Genomic DNA, 20,000 nt, shown 5'->3' on the forward strand with positions numbered 1-20,000 from the left:
GCGTTAATCCTGTAACCAGGTGTTGATCTTGTAATCAGGTTTTAATCCTGTAATCCAGTGTTACTCCTGTATTCATGTTTTAATCCTATAATCTGGTGCTAATCCTGTATTCCGGATTTAATCCTATAATCAGGCATTAATCCTGTAATCCGGTGTTAAGCCTGTAATCAGGCGTTAATCCTATAATCAGGCATTAATCTTGTAATCCGGTGTTAATCCTGTAATCCGGTGTTAATCCTGTATTCATGTTTTAATCCTGTAATCTGGTGCTAATCCTGTATTCAGGTTTTAATCCTGTAATCAAGCGTTGATCCTTTAATCAGGTATTAATCCTGTAATCCAGTGTTAATCCTATAATCAGGCGTTAATCCTGTAATCTGGCGGTAATCCCATAATCATGTTTTACAGATTAAAGACAAAGACCTTACCTTACCCAACACTTACCTCTGACGAGTCCCACAAAGCTCCAGCTTTTACAACTAAAACTGTTTATTTATACTGAATTACAGATTCTATGATCCTTTCATTAATCTGGTAAATTAGCTTCTATCGTTTCCCGTATTTAACAGACAGGTGAGTTCACGTCAGGGTGAAAGTTCACACTTCCTCTAGTTGGATCATCGACGCCTTTCAGCGGCTCGTTTTACGATGATCTCTGAACATCGCTGAGACAAACGTCTCCTCCTTCCTACGGATGTTCTCCTTTCATCCTCATGCTCCAGAATCCGGAGCATCGTCTTCCTTCAGCAGATAATCCGACAACACTAAAGGAATTCCATTTAGCGGAGTTTGATTCTTACGTCAGGAGGAAACATGCTGCTGATTCACTTCCCTTTGTCATCTTCATCGGGAGTTAAACGTTTTTCCAAGCCTCCTGATTGTTTCCTTGAGGCTCTTTTTAAGGAACGTTTGCTTTCATTCTTATTAAAGGGGAACATGTTGGAACTCCACAGCTTTTCCGTGTTTGTTTTCTTGTTTCCGTCTCAGATTTAGGCACCGAAGAGGCCAACTTCTCACTGGTGATCCGGATAAATCCGTTTGCTGCTTCCATGAAAACGTTCACAGCTTCCAGTTTTAATCCTGAAACCAGGAAGTTAGACTCGTTTATCTTCAGTCGCTCCTTCCTCCTCAGGTTCGATTCATCTGTAGAACTACATTCAGCTACGTTTGACCTTTGACCTCTCTGTTTAGATGTGCTGTGAAGATTCATCCCAGATGTTCCACGATTCATCAGAAGCACATTTCAGGTAAAAGCTGTCGGGTCAAATCCCAACAGGACCTCATCCATCTCCAGCGGCCCCGCTGGATCCCATCCTCTCCACCTTTTCCCGAGCCGAGTCCAGAGCAGACCATCAGTCCAGCTTCTTCTCCAGCTGGGTCGGGTCTACGGTCTGGTGCTGAATCCAGCAAAGATCCAAACGATCCGTTTTTCTTCATCAGATCTGGGATTTTCCCACGTTACGGATAACTTCTTGCTCTCGGAGCCGTCACGTCTCCACAGAGCTTTGGTCTCTCCAGCGGTTTTCCAGGATTTAAACACCAGTAAATAAAACTCCTGATCCAGTTTCAGAGAGAGAATCAAATTCAAAGATGTAAATAAACACGACCGTCCAGTTCAGCTAAAGGAGGAAGTTTTTCTGTGGGAATTAAGTCGAATCTTCCATAAAAGGATTCCAAAACTCTTCCAGATGACAACGTCCTTCTACGGGTTCTCCGTGGGCCTCCTTCCTTTGTAGAAACTTAAACTTCAGCAGAACATCGAGGGAAAAAAGAAGCTGGAAAAAGACTCGACTTTCACCTGGTTTCTGGCCCGTTTGGATCTTTAGATTCAGACTGGAGTTCTAAGGATTCTCCTCTGCTGCAGAACTGTCTTGTTTTCCTGGATCATTCAAACTCCAGACCCCCCAGTGAGTCGTGGAGGATGGCTGCTTATACTGAGCCAGGTTCCTCTGGAGGTTTCTTTCTGTTAAAAGGGAGTTTTCCTCTCCACTGTCACCAAATGCTTGCTTAGTATGAGGATTGCTGTAAAGACTCTGACACTAGTCAGTGACTCGATGTGACCTGCTGGGTTCCTTATATAGGAAACTTGTTACTGATTGGCTGAATGACCTGAACTCCATGCACCGATACGTAGGAACAACGGGAACATTTACTTGTGGATCTGGTGCTACGTAAACCAGCTGAATCGGACTGATGGTCGGTGATGAGCTCATCCATGACTGATGTCAATGTTGTTGTTGTTATTGTTGTTGTTAGCCTCAAGGGCAACATGCCGATTATCACTTGTAAGTCGCTTTGGACAAAAGCGTCTGCTAAACACATAAACATCTGGCTGTAGAACAGCTGAGTCGTTATTAATCCTCGACAGATGACCTCTGGTCCCTTCCGTCTGGATCAGGAAAAACAAGAGCTGAACTCATCCGGACCTACGAGGCGGTTACGTCGTTTTCCATCTTCCAGAGCAGAGGACGATTGCATCATCTGGAGGACTTTCCTCTGGATGTTGGCTCATGACCTCATACCATTCCTCATCCATCAGTAGGTTTCAACCCAGACTTCTCTTTGGGGTGGATGGATGAAAAAGTGCTTTTAGTCCAATTCTTCTGTTCACGAAGACAAAGGGTGTGTGTGTGTGTGTGTTTGTGTGTGTGTTCTGTCTTCTCCATCCCCAGTGAGTCGTGGAGGATGGCTGCTTATGCTGAGCCAGGATTCTCTGGAGGTTTCTTTCTGTTAAAAGGGAGTTTTCCTCTCCACTGTCGCCAAATGCTTGCTTAGTATGAGGATTGCTGTAAAGACTCTGACACGAGTCAGTGACTCGATGCGACCTGCTGGGTTCCTTATGCAGGAAACTTGTTACTGATTGGCTGAATGACCTGACCTGTGTTGTTTACTGTGTGAAGGTCCTTGACACGACTCTGGTCCTGACTTGGCGCTTTATAAATAAACTTGAATTGAATCGACAAAGACTTGATCAAACCAACTTCAAAGGCTCCAAAGATCAATCTGAAGAAGTTAGAAGGTCCACCTGCAGCGTTTCCTCCTGGAGCACCAGTTTTCCAGCAGCGGTGTTGATGAATGGAACGGTCGGATATTCTCTAAGATGCTTTCCTCTGAAGGAACCTTCCTCGGGCCGTCTGAAGCCTTCCGCCTGTGTGACGTTCATCTGATAAGTTCTCTTACTGATCCACGAGAGAACATCTCCGTAAACTTCAGCCGAATCCATCGGATCGGAAACATCGGACACGGAAAAGCTTCTCCTCTTCGTTTTATTTTCTCCAGGTCTAGAAAAGAAAGTGTGAACTTTCACCCCTCACCTGTTCCTGTCACATACCCTACCTTCTGTGGTTTGCAGGTCGACTCATGTCCACTTTGACGGTGAGGGTTTCTTCTGTGATGATGGTCACATCGTTGGATTTCTGACTGCTCCAATCACGTTCCCTCTGATGGGGAATTTTATGATCCAAATCAACTCTTGCTGAGCTTTGCTGCAAACTTCCAGGCCTGTCATCTTCCCACCGCTGACGTCTGTCTTCATTTTCCCAGTTGGGCTTCTTCTCAACTGGATCCTCAAAGCCTCCCCTGAAGGCTCGATAACCTTCACGCTGCTCACCATCGGGAAGATCTTGGAATCTGGGTTGATTCCTAGGAGGCTCCATCCTTCCTCCTCGACCTTGGCTGTACCTCCCCCTCCCCCTGTTGTTCATCTGACCCCCCTGACCCTCGTATCTCTGGGGGTTTGGGCTCCTCCTCGTTTCATGACGGTTTGCTTCAATTGAGTCATTCCTAAAATGGCGCTCTGGTGAGATTTCCCGGCCATCCAACCTTCCCGCTGATGTCCTGAAACGTTCCTGTGAAGATCCTACTGAACGTGGACTCCTCCGTGGTTCAAAGTCGGACTCATGACGTCTAAAATCCTGACGATGGTCAAGGCCTCGATCGTGTTCAGTACCAAAGCCAGAGTTCCCAGAGTCTCTACGAGGAAAGTTCCCCCGGGAACGTCCTCCAAACCCACCTCTCGGTCTGTTCGCAGAGAACCCCCGATCCCCAAAGTCCTCCTCATTCCCGTACCTGTTGATGGCATAAGAGGAGGTGACATGGTTCAGTAGAAAGACCTGAGCATCAGACTTGTTTACTGTTAAAGCAGAACCAGGTTAACGAATCGTTTCTGACCGCACTAACACGACTAGGAGCTCTACCGACTAGGGAACGTTCAGACTCATGCAGGAAGCTGTAAGATCTGGGAGACTAAAGGAAGGTCGGGAAGTTTCTGTTACATTAATGTTTTAGAATAAAACAGAAGGATCCTAATTGGGTAGAAAGTGAAACTGGACACGAATGATAAGAATCTTCCTCTACGGAAACACGAGAGCTGAGAAGCTTCTTCGTTCTTGATAGTGATGAAAAACATTTTCACTGATTTACCCAGAACGACCGACGTCATCCATTTCTCTTCTCGGTCTTTTAAAAGGGGGGTCTTGTTCGTGGTGTGGCTTCTCTCTTTGTCTACCCCTAAAGGAACCTTCTCTCCTCTCTCTTTCCACGTCTCCTGTTCTGTGGTCACCTGACCTCACACTGGAGTCTCTGAACCTCCCCCGACCCCGCTGCTCCGGCCTCCAGCCCATCCCGGCCCCCTTTGGGGGGTCCAACGGTCCCAGCCTCAACAGCGGCTGAGGTGACTGGCGAAACGCCCCCCTGTTTCCAAACCTTTGAAAGTCTTCTCTGCGTCTGTCGTTTCCAGAACCGTCACCATCCCTTCGGTTTTCTAAATGCATTTGGTCACGATGGAGCGAAGAGCCTCGGCGGAACAACTCCTGGCCTGAGTGTCGCTGACTTCTAAAACGAGACTCGTCAGAGAAAGGAGATCTTCTCTGGTCTTCTAGGAACATTTTCTCCACCAAGAAGTCCCCGAGTTCTTCAGGACCTTCTCTTAAGCGACGGCTTCTGTCCCGTGGACGACCATCCAGATCTCCAATAACTTTACAAGGATCAAAATCCAGTTCTTCCCATGGAAATCTCCTAAAGCAACAACATCAAGCAAATAGAGGAGAAAAGGGTCGTAAAACAAGAAACGAGTCGCATCAATCAGGGAAAAGCAAGTTCTCTTATTACACAGTAAGACTATGAAGATGAATGGTTGGAAGTACCTATGACGAGGTGATCTGGACCTTGGTCTCGACATTTTGTAAACCCTAAAGGAAAAAAGAAACCAGCTGATGTATCAGAGAATATTTCAAATACACCATAGCTTAAAAAAGCTCATCTGTGAACGACCGACCCGACTAGAAGAGCGGAGTGTGGTTTGAAGGTGTGCACTACTTTAAAATCGTGTAGAACACCATCAGACGCTGGTTTGCCTTCCAAATCCCAGACTTCCACATTCCTGAGGAGCGTGGGAAAACGCTGGCAGAACTAAATCAAACCAACATCTAGAGCGGAGCTTCTAAAAAATCTCACCCAGAATCAAACCAGTGAGGGATGTGGAATTCAACAAGATACAGGATGAGGAAATTTAAACATCTGATGTTTTATAATCTGTTGTCTGCACCGTGGCGAGGGTTAGGGCTCAACTGAGAGCTCGTTCCTAAACAAGGCGCTACATCACAGTTTGTTTTATGGAGGAGACTTACACTATTTTCACTCTTTAGTGATGTTCACAGTGAAGGACGTAATGTTTGGTGTCACGTGATTCTGGTGCGACATGTTTGTAGGATTATTAATGTTTTATAGACTGTTGGCAAGAAACAAGATATGAAACTACATGATTACGTGTTTTTGTTTTGAATGTGGCCTGACAACAACAACCTAAACACGTGGATTCTGGTAAACTGTTGCTGCAACCCTGATTGACGTCAGTGAATCCAAACGTCCTGAACAAACAAACAAACACGCATGCTAGCCGTGGCTAAACCAACAGATAGTAACCGAACACGTTCAGCGGTGTTTGTAAAAATGTATCCAATTGTTTTCCTAACAATAATCCGAGGTGTTTAGCATGAAGCTAGTTAGCAGCTAGCAGTGCTCTCACAGCAGTCTTACCTTCGAACACGGCTAATGCTAGTCTTCCGCGGCTAACGCTGCATGAAAGATAACAAAAGACTCAAATAGTTACACATTTAAGAAATACAGTTCGCAAACTGACACTTTACCCCTTCCTGTGCCAGTTATCACCCAAAGCTAGCAAAATGCTTCATAATCCGCCCAATCTCGAAGGAAATGGCTGTTATTCGTGCATTTGCTTCTGTTGGGGGGTCATAGAGCCGCAAGAGGAAGTAGTTTCACGCTTCCGGGAAATACCTTTCAAAATAAAACGTTTTTGTGAAAAGAGATTTTCAACTGTAACTTTATTTCTGGTTGACTTTATTTTTATAACATGGAGCAACAAAACTAAAATAGTCTGTAACTAACCCTAAAATGACATCTTCTTTTGCTTGTATTTTAATTTGGCACAACTTGCCTTTATTTATAATCAAGGGCGTCAGTTTGTTTTCAGAATTGCTGGGGACAATAACCATACACTTGAGTGGGGTTTAAAAATTGCTGGGGACAATAAAGTAGGCTAGCTCAGGGGTCGGCGGCTCTGTGGCCGCATGCGGCTCTTCCATCCATCTGATGCTCTGTGCTTGTAAAATAATGAATGGATATTTAAATAAAATGCTTTATATTTTACTGCATTAATTTTACATCTGTATGCTAATTCTAAATGTAAAGATTGTCTGCGTAAACCTGAACAGGTCCAACCCGGTCCACTGTGAGACCGGGTTGACGCGTCACGCTTGTGCGTAATTAAATGCGCTTCCTGAGCTGAAGAGGATGTGAGATTCTGGGATTCTCCTCAGACGGCTCCTGGATGCGTCGCCACATTGGAGACAGGAACAAGCACTATTCAGCCAAAGTTTCATAATCAGGGAACATTTTCTAAGTGACAAGTCTCTGAGAGACAGGGTTTGGAAAACACTCGCTTCAGTGGGAGGAACCTTCCCGCATGCGTTCTGGTTCTGAGAGCCTGGATTTGTATTCTGAACAGTCTAAACATGTTTTAAAAAGAAACGTATGACAAAAGTGGCACCTGCTCAGTAAAACCACCAACAGGGTGAAAAATATCTAAATATTGTAGGCAGAGACGGGCTACAACTTCTGGATCCACTTTATATAAATCGTTTTATTGATTATCGTCTTATGAAAGATAACTTTGACGTACACGAGCGACCAGGCGCGTTGCAAGATTTTCAAAAGTGTGGGGGATGTTGTCTGTGCCTAAAATAATTTGATGTTATACACCTTGTTAGTTTAATTTCCATAATAGCGGAGCAGGTGCGAATTTTAGACGCGTCACACATGTCTCCGTTTTAAACATGTTTAAACTGTTCAGAATACAAATCCAGGCTCTGTCTCGTTAGATTGGTGTAACTAAAGTTTGTACTGAATGAAACTTTACGTAAAACCATGTTGAAGAGAAAAGGATCCGATTAAATCATTTCCCCTCATTTACAGTCACGACGTACAGCGCAGTGCGAGTGGCTCTGGGGTTAATCAAGTTTAGTTTTTTCTCTTTGCAACAATCTTCACAAGAAGGCAAAACAGTTAAATGGCAGGTTACAGATATTTATATTAGACTTTTATTTTGACGGATAAACTCAAGGATGCTGGCTGTTTTGAAAGAATTACCCCGACGCACACTGATGCGCATGGATGAGCTTGGAAAAATGTTCTTTTAATGAAATTATTCAACTTTGGCTGAACAGCGCTTTTTCCCGTCTCTAATATGGAGACGCATGACGCAGTCTGAGGCAGAATAGCTCTTCAGCTCAGAAAGCACCTGTAGAGACATTTGATCACGCACAAAGTTTATGTGGAGCAGAAGCGGTCGGGCCACGGCAGGTGAAACGTTCCTAGCCTACATGAAGTGAAACTGTTTAATTGTAACATTAATATGTTACTGGACACACTGGTCTGGTTGGTTAGACCAGTGTTTGAAGTGGAAAACACACACACACACACACACACACACACACACACACACACACACACACACACACACACACACACACACACCAGATAAAATAATGCTGATAGCGTGGACTAGAAGCCAGGTGATGGTTTACATATTTAAATGATGATCAGGCTGCTGTAAAATGTAATCTCCATCCACATCCAGACAGAATTATCCTCTATTCTTTCTCTAGTTGCTCCGCTCTTGTCTGGGCTGACGTCGCTGATGGTGCGCGGCGCGCCTAACTAGCGGCTGATGCACATTTTACGCATTTGGAGAGGTGGGCTGGATGCTTTGCGTTTACTGGAAGATGGTCCACTTAACGCACGGGTGTAGACTACATATTAATGACAAATGAATGAAAATTAAATTGTGAGTTTTTACTTCATATTTTAGTAATAAAAAGGATGGGGGAACACATTTATGACATCTTTTTAAACGACATTTTCTAGCGCGACCTGCCTGCTTCACTTAAATCACTGCTTATTAAGGTCCGTCCAGAATTACCGTGGCCCACCCAAAAATGAAAACCTGGCGCTGCGCCTGTTATAAACCTCTGCAAATTGTTGTTCTTCACTTGATCAAACTCAGACTTTGTACAGCTAATGTCAAGATGTAAAATTATGAATTCAGTCGAGCTCCTCCGTCCCTCCCTCTCCTGCTCTCCTGGAAACCCGACATCGGCTGTCAGAAGCGGAGGTGAAGAAGGAGATGAGGCAAACAGAGTGAGTGCGACATAGAGAAACCAGACTGGTGTGGAGGTGAGCAAAACAGCTGGAAAAGTGTGGGTGTTGAATCCCCCACGGGTGCGACGCCCATGCGAGCGACCGGTACCGGCTGCTGTCACTTGGTTGTGAGCAGCTCTCTGCTGTCTGAGGGTAGGCCCCGCCCACAACGCTGCGGCTGCTGCGGTGTTTTATTTACCGTGGGAAACGGGTAATAATGGCTCTTTGATGGGCACAGGTTGCCGACCCCTGGTATAAGATCTGAGCTGGTAAAACAAAAATCCTCATCAGCAGGCATTTTTTGAAAGTGGGGGGGACACAGCTGCCAATTACAAATTTTGCCGGGGACATGTCCCCGGCGTCCCCGGTTAAAATGACGCCTATGTTTATAATCCGTTTTAATCAACTTCCTGTTTGAATGAAATGTTTTTATTGTGAAGGGTCTATTTCCTGTTCTAACAGTTAATGCAGGCTAGCTTAACAGCGATAAAACGGCCAAAGCAGGAGAGCTAACATGGATTTTGCTGTAAGCAGCCCCCTTGATAGGGGCACAAGGTAAAGTTATCTTAATGTACTTATGTTTTAAATATTTTGTTATAAAATGGTTGGATCCAAATGCATTGATTTATCTTATAAAGCTAAGCAAATTGTAATTTATGGTGTATGTTGTAAACTGTTAATAACAGTTGTATTAATGTAAGAGTGTGGATCTATTTACATGTTTTTTTTTTGTACACATCCCCAGCTCTTACGGTGAAATTGAGGGTCATCGTCATTAAATCCAAAACTTCATCAGTAAAGTGTCATCCTTCATTCTGGGGTGGGGGTGGGGGGGGGATGCTACAGTAAGAGCTTGTGCCTCTATAAAGGGGGCTGCTAATAACAAAATCCATGTTAGATCTCCGTCAAAGCTGCTTTGGCTGTTTTATCGCAGTTTCGCAGTTAAAGAGCAAGTCACCCCCCAAATAAACGTTTTTTTGCCGATAAACTAAATAAACGAGTGTCTGATTGTGCTGCAGACACATGTAGTCAATAATTTGGCACTTCAGTGCATTTTAGTTAAAACTGAAATATTCTGCCTAAAACTGTCAGTGTTGTGCCGTTGTCAGGTAAAAACTCTGCACTGTATTTTAATTTAAATCTGCCACTGCTATTGGCTAAGAGGTATGCTATGATGTAAACTGGTACATTATGATGTCACAATGTTGTTGTGAGCCTGTGTGTGTGTGTGTGTGTGTGTATTTGTTAGCAGCTCCGCCTTCTCGGTCTGCCAGGCAACAGCATTTGTTGCATTTTTCAAACATGAAGTGGGAGTGGAGTTAGACTCTTGTAGGGGTTGACTTGCTCTTGAAGCTAGCTTGCATTAACTGTTAGAACTGGAAATAGACCCTGCAGAATAAAAGCATTTCATTAAAACAGGAAGTTGATTAAAACGGATTATAAATAAAGGCGAGTTGTGACAAATTAAAATACAAGCAAAAGAAGAAGTCATTTTAGGGTTAGTTACATAGTCACATAACCATCTTTAAGCCATTATTAGTTTGAACTGCTGTTCCGAGGAGAAACACCAGAAAATGTTCACAAATAAAATGTGTAAAAAGTTGCCACGCAAATATATTTTTTTGGTGAATAAATTAAATTTTAATTTTTTACATTTTTTGCCTCACATATTTCCCCTGCTACAAAAGGGGTTTGTTGACAGAGCATTTTTTATTGTCTTGCATTTATTCTGCTAATATTGTACTATGAGAGTTAATTTTAGTAAATTATATTGTATAAAGTTTTTGTTAGCTCAAATGTAAATGTTGGCTTATTTACTTCAGATTTACACATTAAGTGTATGTAACTCTTTACAAAACAAAACATTTGTATGGCTTATTTTTAATTTATTCTAAATAAATCTACCCCCCCCCCATGCTCCTCCCCCTTGAATTGTCCACAGTACAGCTGTAACATCACACGGGCCATGCATGTTTTTGTTTAGTAGCCTATGTCATTTCAATTATCTTGTTTACAAATGTTGGAGATGCTTATTAGACAATTAATAATTCAGATTCTGAACTTCAGCCACTGAATGTAAACATATTTTCTACCTTTTAAAAGTTTATGATGAGTGAATGTTTACATGAGTGATCATACATGTGAACATCTGGATCAGGGCTCATGTAAATCCTTCACCTCTCACACTAACATTTATTTAGAAGTTTGAAATTGCAACAGGAAGTTGAGCGCTACTTTGTTTTTTTAATCAATTTAAAAAAATCCCTCCACTTTAGCAGATCAGTGTTTCAGCGACACACACACACACACACACACACACACACACACGCACACACACACACACACACGCACGCACGCACGATAAATAAATCTCTTGTTTTTAATGTCTTCGCTAGTTCCCTTCACGTCTGAACTAAAACAGTTGTCACTGATCCAGTCCACCGACACAAGTGGTTTGATGAAGTTTATTGTTCTATTTCAGCGAGTTTCCATGCACCACATCTATAATGATATATTCCACCAAGCTGCAGTGTCACAGAGTTTAGTAATATTAGAATAAACACAATCCGTTATGTTTCCCTCAGATACAACGAGACCCTCTGGTTTCAGCAGAATCTAGAACATGATGTGCAAACGAGGAGAAAGAGGAGCTGAAGGGAAAAGAAACGTTAGTAAACGGTTTCATCCATCAGCGTGGAAACGAGGAGGAGCCGCAGAGCCTTGTCTCAGAGACACTTACATCTGTGAGAAGACACCTGGTGACGAATAAAAATAAAGGACTGGGAAGGAAACATGGACGTAATTTTCACTTTAGAAGTGGGGGGGACATGGGGGGGGGGGGTCTTTACAGTATGCTCTAATGGGAAACAGGCTTCAACACAAACGGTTGTTTTCCACTTGGTCCTAGAGCTCAACCAGTGTCAATTAAATATAGTGTAATATTGTTTTTGGATGGTAAAAAGTGCAGGGGTCAAAACTTGACTTTGGAAAAAGTGGGGGGGACATGTCCCCCCTGTCCCCCCCCGAAAATTACGTCCATGGAAGGAAATGGCATTTATTAACCTGTTTACTGGATAAAACCAGTCTGAATCTCAGGTCCTCTGAACCATGGCTGGATTTAGGACTTTTAGTTTGAGAACCTTTAAAGTTCTGACAAGTTTTTACACGTTTTCTCTGATCAGTCTGCTGCTGAAGAGAAAAAGCAAAAGGTGAGTTTATTGTCGGCGGTGCAGGACGAAGTGCGGAGGTTCTAAGGCCTCGGAGGTGATGAGCCATGAGGAGGTGAACTCTGTCTCCGGTCCGAGTCGCTGAAGCGGTTTCAGAGCAGTGAAACACGACTACTTTAGGTGCGCGCTATAAACTGCAGTCAGTGCCAGACTAATACACATCACTACTAATACATCCTTAACCTGCAGATTAAATACATACAGTTCAGCTTCGTTCCTGCTGAAGATCCCAGAGCGTCCATCCATGGAGACGAGCAGCAGAGGAATCAGAGCTACATGCTAACAGGATGCCGCTCCGCATCGCTAGGACGTGAAAGCACGTGAGAGCGGCCGTCAGAGTCAGGACAAACACACAGGAACCACAGAAGAACTACACAACCACAGCTAGCTAATCCTCGTCCAGGCGCTACACGCTTCTCACACACATTCAGACGGATCTCGTCCAGACGATCTGCTGCCGAGCTGCTTCCCGTTTCAGTGATGAACGGTCAGCTTTATTTACAGAGTTTTTAAAAAGCAGGTGAATCTCCAGAGATGTTGGTGGCGATGCAGACGGACAAACCTGGCTCCATCGTCTCCTGACCTACGGAGAAGTTTATCGGCACAGATCTGGTTGTAGATTCCCTCTCGTGTTTCTAGAATGTTTAAAACCACCCCGGCGGTGGCTTCATCCACCCCAGAAACAGCTCCTTCACGCTGACTATGATGAATGCGTGACTTGTCCATCTGCAGAGCCTCTAATGTGTCCAAAAGCCAGACAGTGATGTGGTTTCTTCATTCAGATCGGTTAAAACGATGACTGTTGCTGCAGATGAACGTTTGTTTCTTGTGGTTCCTTTTTTGTTTTCCTACCAGCTTCTGACAAGTCCCTAGAAGGAGAAAGAAGACAGGAAATAAACATATGCCGGTATCTTAGAGAACAAACGTACGCTTGGACCGAGGTTTTCCTCTCTGCACCTCTACTGGAGGTCCAGCTTGCTCGGGCCGACGCTGGGGATGAGCTGCGAGGACTCTGAGGCGGCGCTGTACGCCTGGATCAGCAGGTTCTTGTTCAGGTCCCCGACCCCGCTGCCAGCCTGCAGTTTGGGGTAGGGGGGTGTCTCCGCGCCGTGCCGCTGCCCTCGTCCCGGCGCGTCGAGGTCCATCAGGTGGTCCAGGGGGCAGCCGTCGGGTCCCTCGGTGACGGGTGAGAACTCCTGGGCGCTGGCCTGCTCGTCTCTGGACACGGGGCTGATGGAGACAGACGGAGAACTTACAGGAACGACGACGGAGAAACGAGACGTTTAGTTGGTTTTAAGGAAGCTGCTTCAGGTTTCATGACAGAAACGTAATTTAACAGTTTCAGGACTCTGGTGGCGACACGAGCTCCTGAGCAGCAGCTGATTCTATAATCATTATAAACACAGGTGTGAATAATTGATGTTAGCTTCGTTCATGCAGCTGCTGCTGACAGGATTATGTTGTAAATACAAACATTTAGTAGTCATAAAATGAGCTAAAATCATAAATATTTAAAACGTTACCTGTTAGCCTTTTAAAGCTACAAGTGACATCATTTCCTGTTCAAACATAATAAAACCTCAAAACCACGTCATCAGCTCCGTGTGGGTCCACCAACCTGTTTATTCTAATATGAGCCGAGGACATGTATTATTAACCACAGCAAACACTAAATTAGGATTAACACATAATCCTAATCCCTGTTGTAACCTGGATGGTATGTATCCTAACCACCCCTAGAGGGAGCTCTCACACCACCAGTGTTACACGTACTCCAGTTTAAAGGTTGGGTTTAGGATAACTCCCCGTTAGATCCTATAGACAACTTCCTGAACAACCTCAGCTAAGAGAAATAGAGGTGACATCTTTCAGGACAGATGAGCTAAAGGTTGGTACAGGTGTGTGTGTACCTGACGTCCATGGATTGGACCCCGTCGGACAGCTCGTCCACACAGCTCTTATTCTCCAGAGGCCCCAGCAGGATGACGGGGGCTTCAGCAGGAGTCTCGTCCTCCTCCGGGGCGGCAGCAGCATCAACTTTAACCCCAGAGACTAAAAACACACAACCAACACACAGATTATTTAGACGTTTCAGATTATTCACTGTTAATCCCTGTGCTCCTTCATAAGGCTGCCACGTTGAATCCATCAGACACAAAACAGCAACTGGAGATTTTTAGGGAAGATTTAAATGGTGTCGCTTCACTCTGACCAGCAGGGGGAGACATTTTCCTGCCTGTTTAACAGCTGAGTCACTGCCCCTCAGACTGGTGTGTGTGTGTGTGTGTGTGTGTGTGTGTGTGTGTGTGTGTGTGTGTGTGTGGTAATAAAACGACGCAGGAAGTAGATCAACAGAATAAGATGATGAAGTCATCGTAGAGATTAGAGTTTGTTAAATCAGCTTTTAAATCTGAGATTATTTAACGTTTACCAGAAGCAGCAGACGGAGGCTCCACCTCGCTCTTCCTCGTCCTCTTCATAATCTCCTCAATTCTCTGTTAAACACATTCAGGATGTTAGAAACAGAAGTAGACATCATCTGGACTTCAGGAGCACCAGCGGCGCAGCTGTAGGGAAGGTCTTCAGCATCTCTGGATCTTTTAGGTGGTTTGAAGCTTTAATTTGAGGTAATTTCCTCAGATCAGCTTTAATAATCCGGCCGAAGTTACGGTTTCACCAGTTTAGTGCTGAGTGTGAAAATGAAACACAGCCTCTGAAGGAGGACCTTGAGGAGATCTTTGGTACCTTCTTCCTCTGCTGCCTCTCCTGCTCCTCCTGGATGTGCAGCTGCTCCCTCTGCTGCCTCTTCTTCTCAGCCTCCCTCTGAGCTCGTAGGACGGCCTCCTCCCTCTGAGAGACAAACCGGAACATCCAGTCTCACATCATGACCCGGTCTCCAGCTACTTCCTGTTCGCCTCCCAGGGTGTGTGTGTGTGTGTGTGTGTGTGTGTGGTACTGCTCTGGGTTGCATCACAGTGATGATGTCACATCACATCATCAGACCTGAGACGTCTGAAGATGAAGCAGCGACTGACTCAGGCTGTAATCTGTTTTAATCTTAATCTGTTACTGTTTTAAGTGTGTAGTTTGTTAATCTCTGAAGTTGGTGATGTAATCAGGTGTTTTTGTGTCAGAATCACAACAAACTTCCTGTTTTACATCGTAGGCGATGCGGTAAGCGTCTGACCTCCTTGTCCAGCTGCTCCTGCATGTCCCTCCACCTCTGCTCCTTCTGTCGTCGCTCCTCCTCTTCTCTGCTCCTCCTCTCCTCCTCCCTCCTCACCCTCTCCTCCTCTGCCTGTTGGGCCGCTCTCTCCAAGCGCTCCTTGGCCTCCTGCTGCTCCCTCTGCTCCTCCTCGATCCTCATCCTGAAGGAAACAGGCTGACCTTCACAGACGGTCCTGACCCCGACTGACCCTGGATCAGCTGTTAGGAGCTTGAATCCAGCTCTAAGGTCAGTCGTTTGTTTTTGATGCTACAGATCTTAATGATGCACATTTAACAAAAACCCTTCACAGTTTAATAGTTAATGTTGACTATTTATTGTCTACAAAGCCAAATAAACATATTTAAAAAATGAATAAACTGGAGTTAATCTGTTAAACGGAAACATTTAGTCTGAATTCCTCCTTAAATCCAGTTTTCAACACATTTCCAGTAAATTAACATCAATTTAAACGAACTCCTAATAACAGTAGCGAGCTCTTAACCTGCAGACGTGGATAAAAACATGATCATCATAATAAAATTGGCTGGAGTTTGTTTTTACTTTGTGTTTCTAGAAATTTCAGAGCAAAGATCCGAGATGTGATCTAATTTTGAATCCTGTAACTTTGAAGTTTTGTATTTTATTTGTTAACCAGTGAAAAAACAGGAGTAATAACAGCTTCCATGGGAACGCCGACCTCTTCTCCTCCTGCCGTTGTTTCTCCTCCTGCTCCTTCTGGACTCGAGCCAAACGGCGTCGCTCTGCCAGCAGCCGGGACGCCTCCTCAGCATCCGTGGTCCCTCCGACGCTCCGGCCGGTGGGCGTGCTCGGAGACTCTGGGAGGCGATGAAGGACAAATTAACATTTGTGAAAAATGTTTGGCAGCGATGAGAAGCTGCAGCTGGACTGATGTGTGATTGTTACCCAACAAGAAAAACAATTATTGTTTATTTTTCTTTATCAGATGTGATTTTTCTCTTTACTTCAGCCTCCTCCGCTCGTTACCATAACAACAGCATCCCGACACCACCGACTGATTCAGGAACTGAGACCATATGACTTGTTTGTTTTAATCAAACTGTGGATGTAGGGTTAAATGATCCGCTGCTTCTGACATAAATAATAATAATAATAATAATAATAATAATAATAATAATAATAATAATAATTAGATTTTAAAAGAGAAAGTTAAAACGAAACAGATTTTTATTCTATGAATCTGAATCTGTAAAGTAGAAATTTGCCAGTTCGAGTCACTGAACTGAATTTTCATTATTATTACTTATAACCAATTAGAATAATGAAATATAAAAATCCTAATAAAATGAGATGTTTTACTGTTTTACTTCACAAAAGAGAAGATAATTTTGTTTTTCTTCTACTTTAAGAGGTCCTTCACTCATACTTTAATACATCTGCTGTGGTCTCCTGTAGGAATAAACACCTTGTAAATCGTACTCTGGGGAAACAAAGCTCTGGTGCATCATTTTCAGGAACTAGAAGTGAGCCACATCACAGCTGAGCATCAGACGACAGGATCTGCAGTCTTACTTCCTGATATCTGGACATCTCTCCTCAGATTGGCTAACAGCAACATGACTCTACCACTGACTGTTTGCTCTGCTACGTTGACGCTTTATCTCCACCAATAACACAAGCCTGGAGGAGTTCTGCTGTCTGGTGGAGTTGCTAATGCTAGCAGTTAGCTTCTACTAGCTAAGATGTTCTCTGCTGTTTCCTGGACGTTAAACCAACAACAGCCTTCCCCGTCGTGAATCCATGAATGTTCGTGACAGTGTGACGTAGATCTGTCAGGCTTTTCTAATCCTAGAGTTTCACCGTCTGTTTTCTATCAGAAGCTACTGCAGGAGGTAGGTGTAGGAGACTATTTTCATGTTCAGCCTGCATGAAACACTCAGAGTGACCCGTTAGAATCAGAAATAATCATTAAAACATGGTATTTCAGTGAACCACACCTTTAAAACGATGTTTGTTTTTAGTCCAAACTTGGATTAATTTATTTTAATTATTTTTTTTTAGACTTTAACAGAAGTGAGTCCATCTGGTCCCGTCGGGTTGCTCACCTGCGTTGAGTTCCTTGCTGGTGGATTTAGGGATCTTCTTGCTGTCCGACGTCTCAGATTTGGTAGATTTCCTCTCCAGGGTGCTGTGACCTTTGAACTCAAGGTGACCCCTGTCATCGGGGGTGCCGGGGGTGGTGGCTCTCTGTCGGATCGGAGAGGGGGGGTACTGTCCAGGGGAGCAGGGAGACTGAGCTCGGTTCCTGTTGGACCTCATTCTGGAAAAATAAACCCAAAGTCACCTGGTGTGCGTGCGCATATATACATGTGTGTGTGTGCATGTGTGTGTGCATATATACATGTGTGTGTGTGTGTGTGCATGCATGTATGGGGTGTGTGTGTGTGCATGCATGTATATCTGTGTGTGAGTGCATGCGTGTGTGTGCGCATATATACATGTGTGTGTGTGTGCGCATATATACATGTGTGTGTGTGCATGTGTGTGTGCATATATACATGTGTGTGTGTGTGTGTGTGTGTGTGTGCATGCATGTATATATATGTGTGTGTGTGTGTGTGTGTGTGTGCGTGCATGCATGAATATATATGTTGGTGTGTGTGTGTGTGTGTGAGTGTGTGTGTGTGTGTGTGTGTGTGTGTGTGTGTGCATGAATATATGTGTGTGTGTGTGTGTGTGTGTGTGCATGCATGTATATGTGTGTGTGTGTGTGTGTGTGTGTGTGCATGCATGAATATATATGTGTGTGTGTGTGTGTGTGTGTGTGTGCATGCATGAATATATATATGTGTGTGTGTGTGTGTGTGTGTGTGTGCATGCATGTATATATGTGTGTGTGTGTGTGTGTGTGTTTGTGAGCATACCTTTTGGGCGTGGCGTGACCTTTACTGTTGCATTTGAAGGAGGCGCTCCGCACAGGTGTGTTAGGTACCTCCCCCTGTGTCACATGACATTTAAATGAGAAACATCTCACCTCAAACTGGGCCAGGAGCTTCGGGTCAGAAACAGAATAAAGACGAGTCTGCGTGCATCAGCAGAGCTCACCGTGGGTGTTTTAGCTCTGGACGTCTCCTCAGGAAATCCAGCCACGCTTCTGCGGTTGGAGGAACTCCTGAACAACCTGTTGTTGTTGGGGGAAGCTGTTTGATGGGACACACATGACACTGATGGGTCACAGACAAAAATAATTAAATTAAATAACAAAAAAATGCAAAAAATAGTTATTTTCAAAACATTTAAACTATGTTATCAATAAATGTGAAAATAAGGATTCTGGTGGTAAAACATCCAAATGGAGGACCCGTTACTGCTAGCATGAATTAGCACGTAGCGTAGGTGTGTTCTGGAACTGGAAAAACCACTAAGACACGATGCATTCACAGATCCAAAATTAAACACGATTTCTGAACGATGAGATTGAACCCAAATAGGGTTTTGTTGTTACCTGTACAGGTGAATATTAGTCCCATGAGTGGCTGACCCGTACTACCACTTTAGTTTTATGATCCGTTTTTAACCTTATTTTGGTTTTGCTAAAATAAAACTAAATAAAAACAAACAAGTCCTTCTGTTAAATCACTCATGACTTCACACGTTTACATTCTCTGGTGCTCATTCGTTAATCAGGCAGCTGTGTTGTTTCTTCAGTAGATTCATGCAGTCACAATGCTTTTATGCCTGTTTGGTATCCAGTAAATAATACTGCGTTATAATGCTGTTGCCATTTCACACGATCACAGCTAGAAAAATGAACGTGAACATTATTTGAGCAAAAAGCTGCAAATAAAAGCAGATCTAAGATTTTCTATTTAAAACCGAACTACTACTTTAGTTCTGTTTTAAACTCTTTATTAATGAAAACATCAGAGATAACCAAGCCCCCACAATGCGGCTCTAAAATTGGTCCCAACCCGGAAGTACCAAAAATTGCAGTTCCACCCTCATCCACTAGGGGCTGGTGTCAGAAGCGAGCAAATCCTCATTGACTCCCATGTTAAAAATACCAATTTCACAGCAGAAATAAACATGTTTACAGCCTGGTACCAGAACATGTTTTAGGTTTAAATGATCTAGTTTACACTCATGACAACTCTGAGGGGGGTGAATGTTTTTCTCACTCTTCTGTTTAAGTGTATTAAAAGCCTAAAATTCTGTATAATTAATGAGCATCAGACCCACGTGACCACAGAGCTAGCTCCGTGGAAAGGCCTCAGTAGAGCCTCGGTCTGGCTTGGAAACTGCTCCGGGATTTTGAGTGTGTGTGTGTATTCTTTTTTGGATATTATTGTGCAATTGTTGGACAAAATGACTTGCTGTGGCATTAATTGCACTAATAGAGCGTCCAAGGAGTCTCCACTCCATTTTTTTCGGTAAGTAAAATTATATTTATGTATTTTAGGTCACTGCCGAGCTGAGCTTAGATTTTAACATGTACTGTTTAACCATGACATTTAAATGTAATAGGGTAAAACCCAGTGCATTTAACATAATGCTGCACTTTAGAAAATGGGTTGAAATATAACATGTTGGTGGAGCTGGGTTCCCACTATCGGTATGGTCCCCTCCCCCCAGCGGCAGCTCTGCGCATCTCAGATCGCAGCGGCGCTTGTCTGCTGTGTGGCTGCCGGCTTGTGGAGCTCTCGGAGACCTCTATGTTCCACCCGGTTTTACCCAGCGGTCAGCCCGGCGTATCTCTGACTCAGAAGCTCTGGTGTTGTGCACAGTTAACTCCGGTTGTAGCTAGGTTGCTACCTCCATTAGCTTAGCTCCCACCTCCGCGTTAGCTTTGGGTTAGCTTCAGGTTAGCTTGT

At 44.0% G+C, this 20,000-nt stretch overlaps 2 protein-coding genes across 9 annotated transcripts in view; both read right to left on the minus strand.

The window, feature by feature from the left end:
• zgc:112982 (BCLAF1 and THRAP3 family member 3) overlaps window positions 1-6,273 on the minus strand; it is a 13,201-nt gene extending 6,928 nt beyond the window's left edge. The window contains exons 1-4 of one of the 3 annotated variants that reach the window (XM_015955551.3): window positions 6,147-6,273; window positions 5,145-5,189; window positions 4,423-5,016; window positions 3,337-4,068 (exon numbers count right to left, since the gene is read on the minus strand). In XM_015955551.3, the coding sequence (XP_015811037.3) occupies window positions 3,337-4,068; window positions 4,423-5,016; window positions 5,145-5,179 (1,361 nt within the window). In that variant the 5' untranslated portion in view covers window positions 5,180-5,189; window positions 6,147-6,273. Of the gene's footprint in view, window positions 1-3,336; window positions 4,069-4,422; window positions 5,017-5,144; window positions 5,190-5,275; window positions 5,467-6,036 lie in introns of those variants that run through there. The other 2 variants (XM_015955549.3, XM_070553481.1) reach the window with 2 other exon arrangements.
• A 4,893-nt stretch (window positions 6,274-11,166) lies between these two features.
• Window positions 11,167-20,000, minus strand: part of map7d2b (MAP7 domain containing 2b) — a 50,970-nt gene continuing 42,136 nt past the window's right edge. For 3 of the 6 annotated variants that reach the window (XM_070553485.1, XM_070553489.1, XM_070553488.1), the window contains 10 exons: window positions 18,235-18,353; window positions 18,054-18,127; window positions 17,235-17,449; window positions 15,848-15,986; window positions 15,130-15,310; window positions 14,688-14,792; window positions 14,374-14,437; window positions 13,853-13,994; window positions 12,900-13,193; window positions 11,167-12,811 (listed from right to left, as the gene is read on the minus strand). In XM_070553485.1, coding sequence (XP_070409586.1) covers window positions 12,902-13,193; window positions 13,853-13,994; window positions 14,374-14,437; window positions 14,688-14,792; window positions 15,130-15,310; window positions 15,848-15,986; window positions 17,235-17,449; window positions 18,054-18,127; window positions 18,235-18,353 — 1,331 coding nt within the window. In that variant the 3' untranslated portion in view covers window positions 11,167-12,811; window positions 12,900-12,901. The remainder of the gene's footprint in view (window positions 12,812-12,899; window positions 13,194-13,852; window positions 13,995-14,373; window positions 14,438-14,687; window positions 14,793-15,129; window positions 15,311-15,847; window positions 15,987-17,234; window positions 17,450-18,053; window positions 18,128-18,234; window positions 18,354-20,000) is intronic. The other 3 variants (XM_070553490.1, XM_070553487.1, XM_070553486.1) reach the window with 2 other exon arrangements.

The sequence above is a fragment of the Nothobranchius furzeri genome, chromosome 7 (assembly GCF_043380555.1).
Source record: "Nothobranchius furzeri strain GRZ-AD chromosome 7, NfurGRZ-RIMD1, whole genome shotgun sequence".
In the NCBI taxonomy this organism is placed as follows: Eukaryota; Metazoa; Chordata; class Actinopteri; order Cyprinodontiformes; family Nothobranchiidae; genus Nothobranchius; species Nothobranchius furzeri.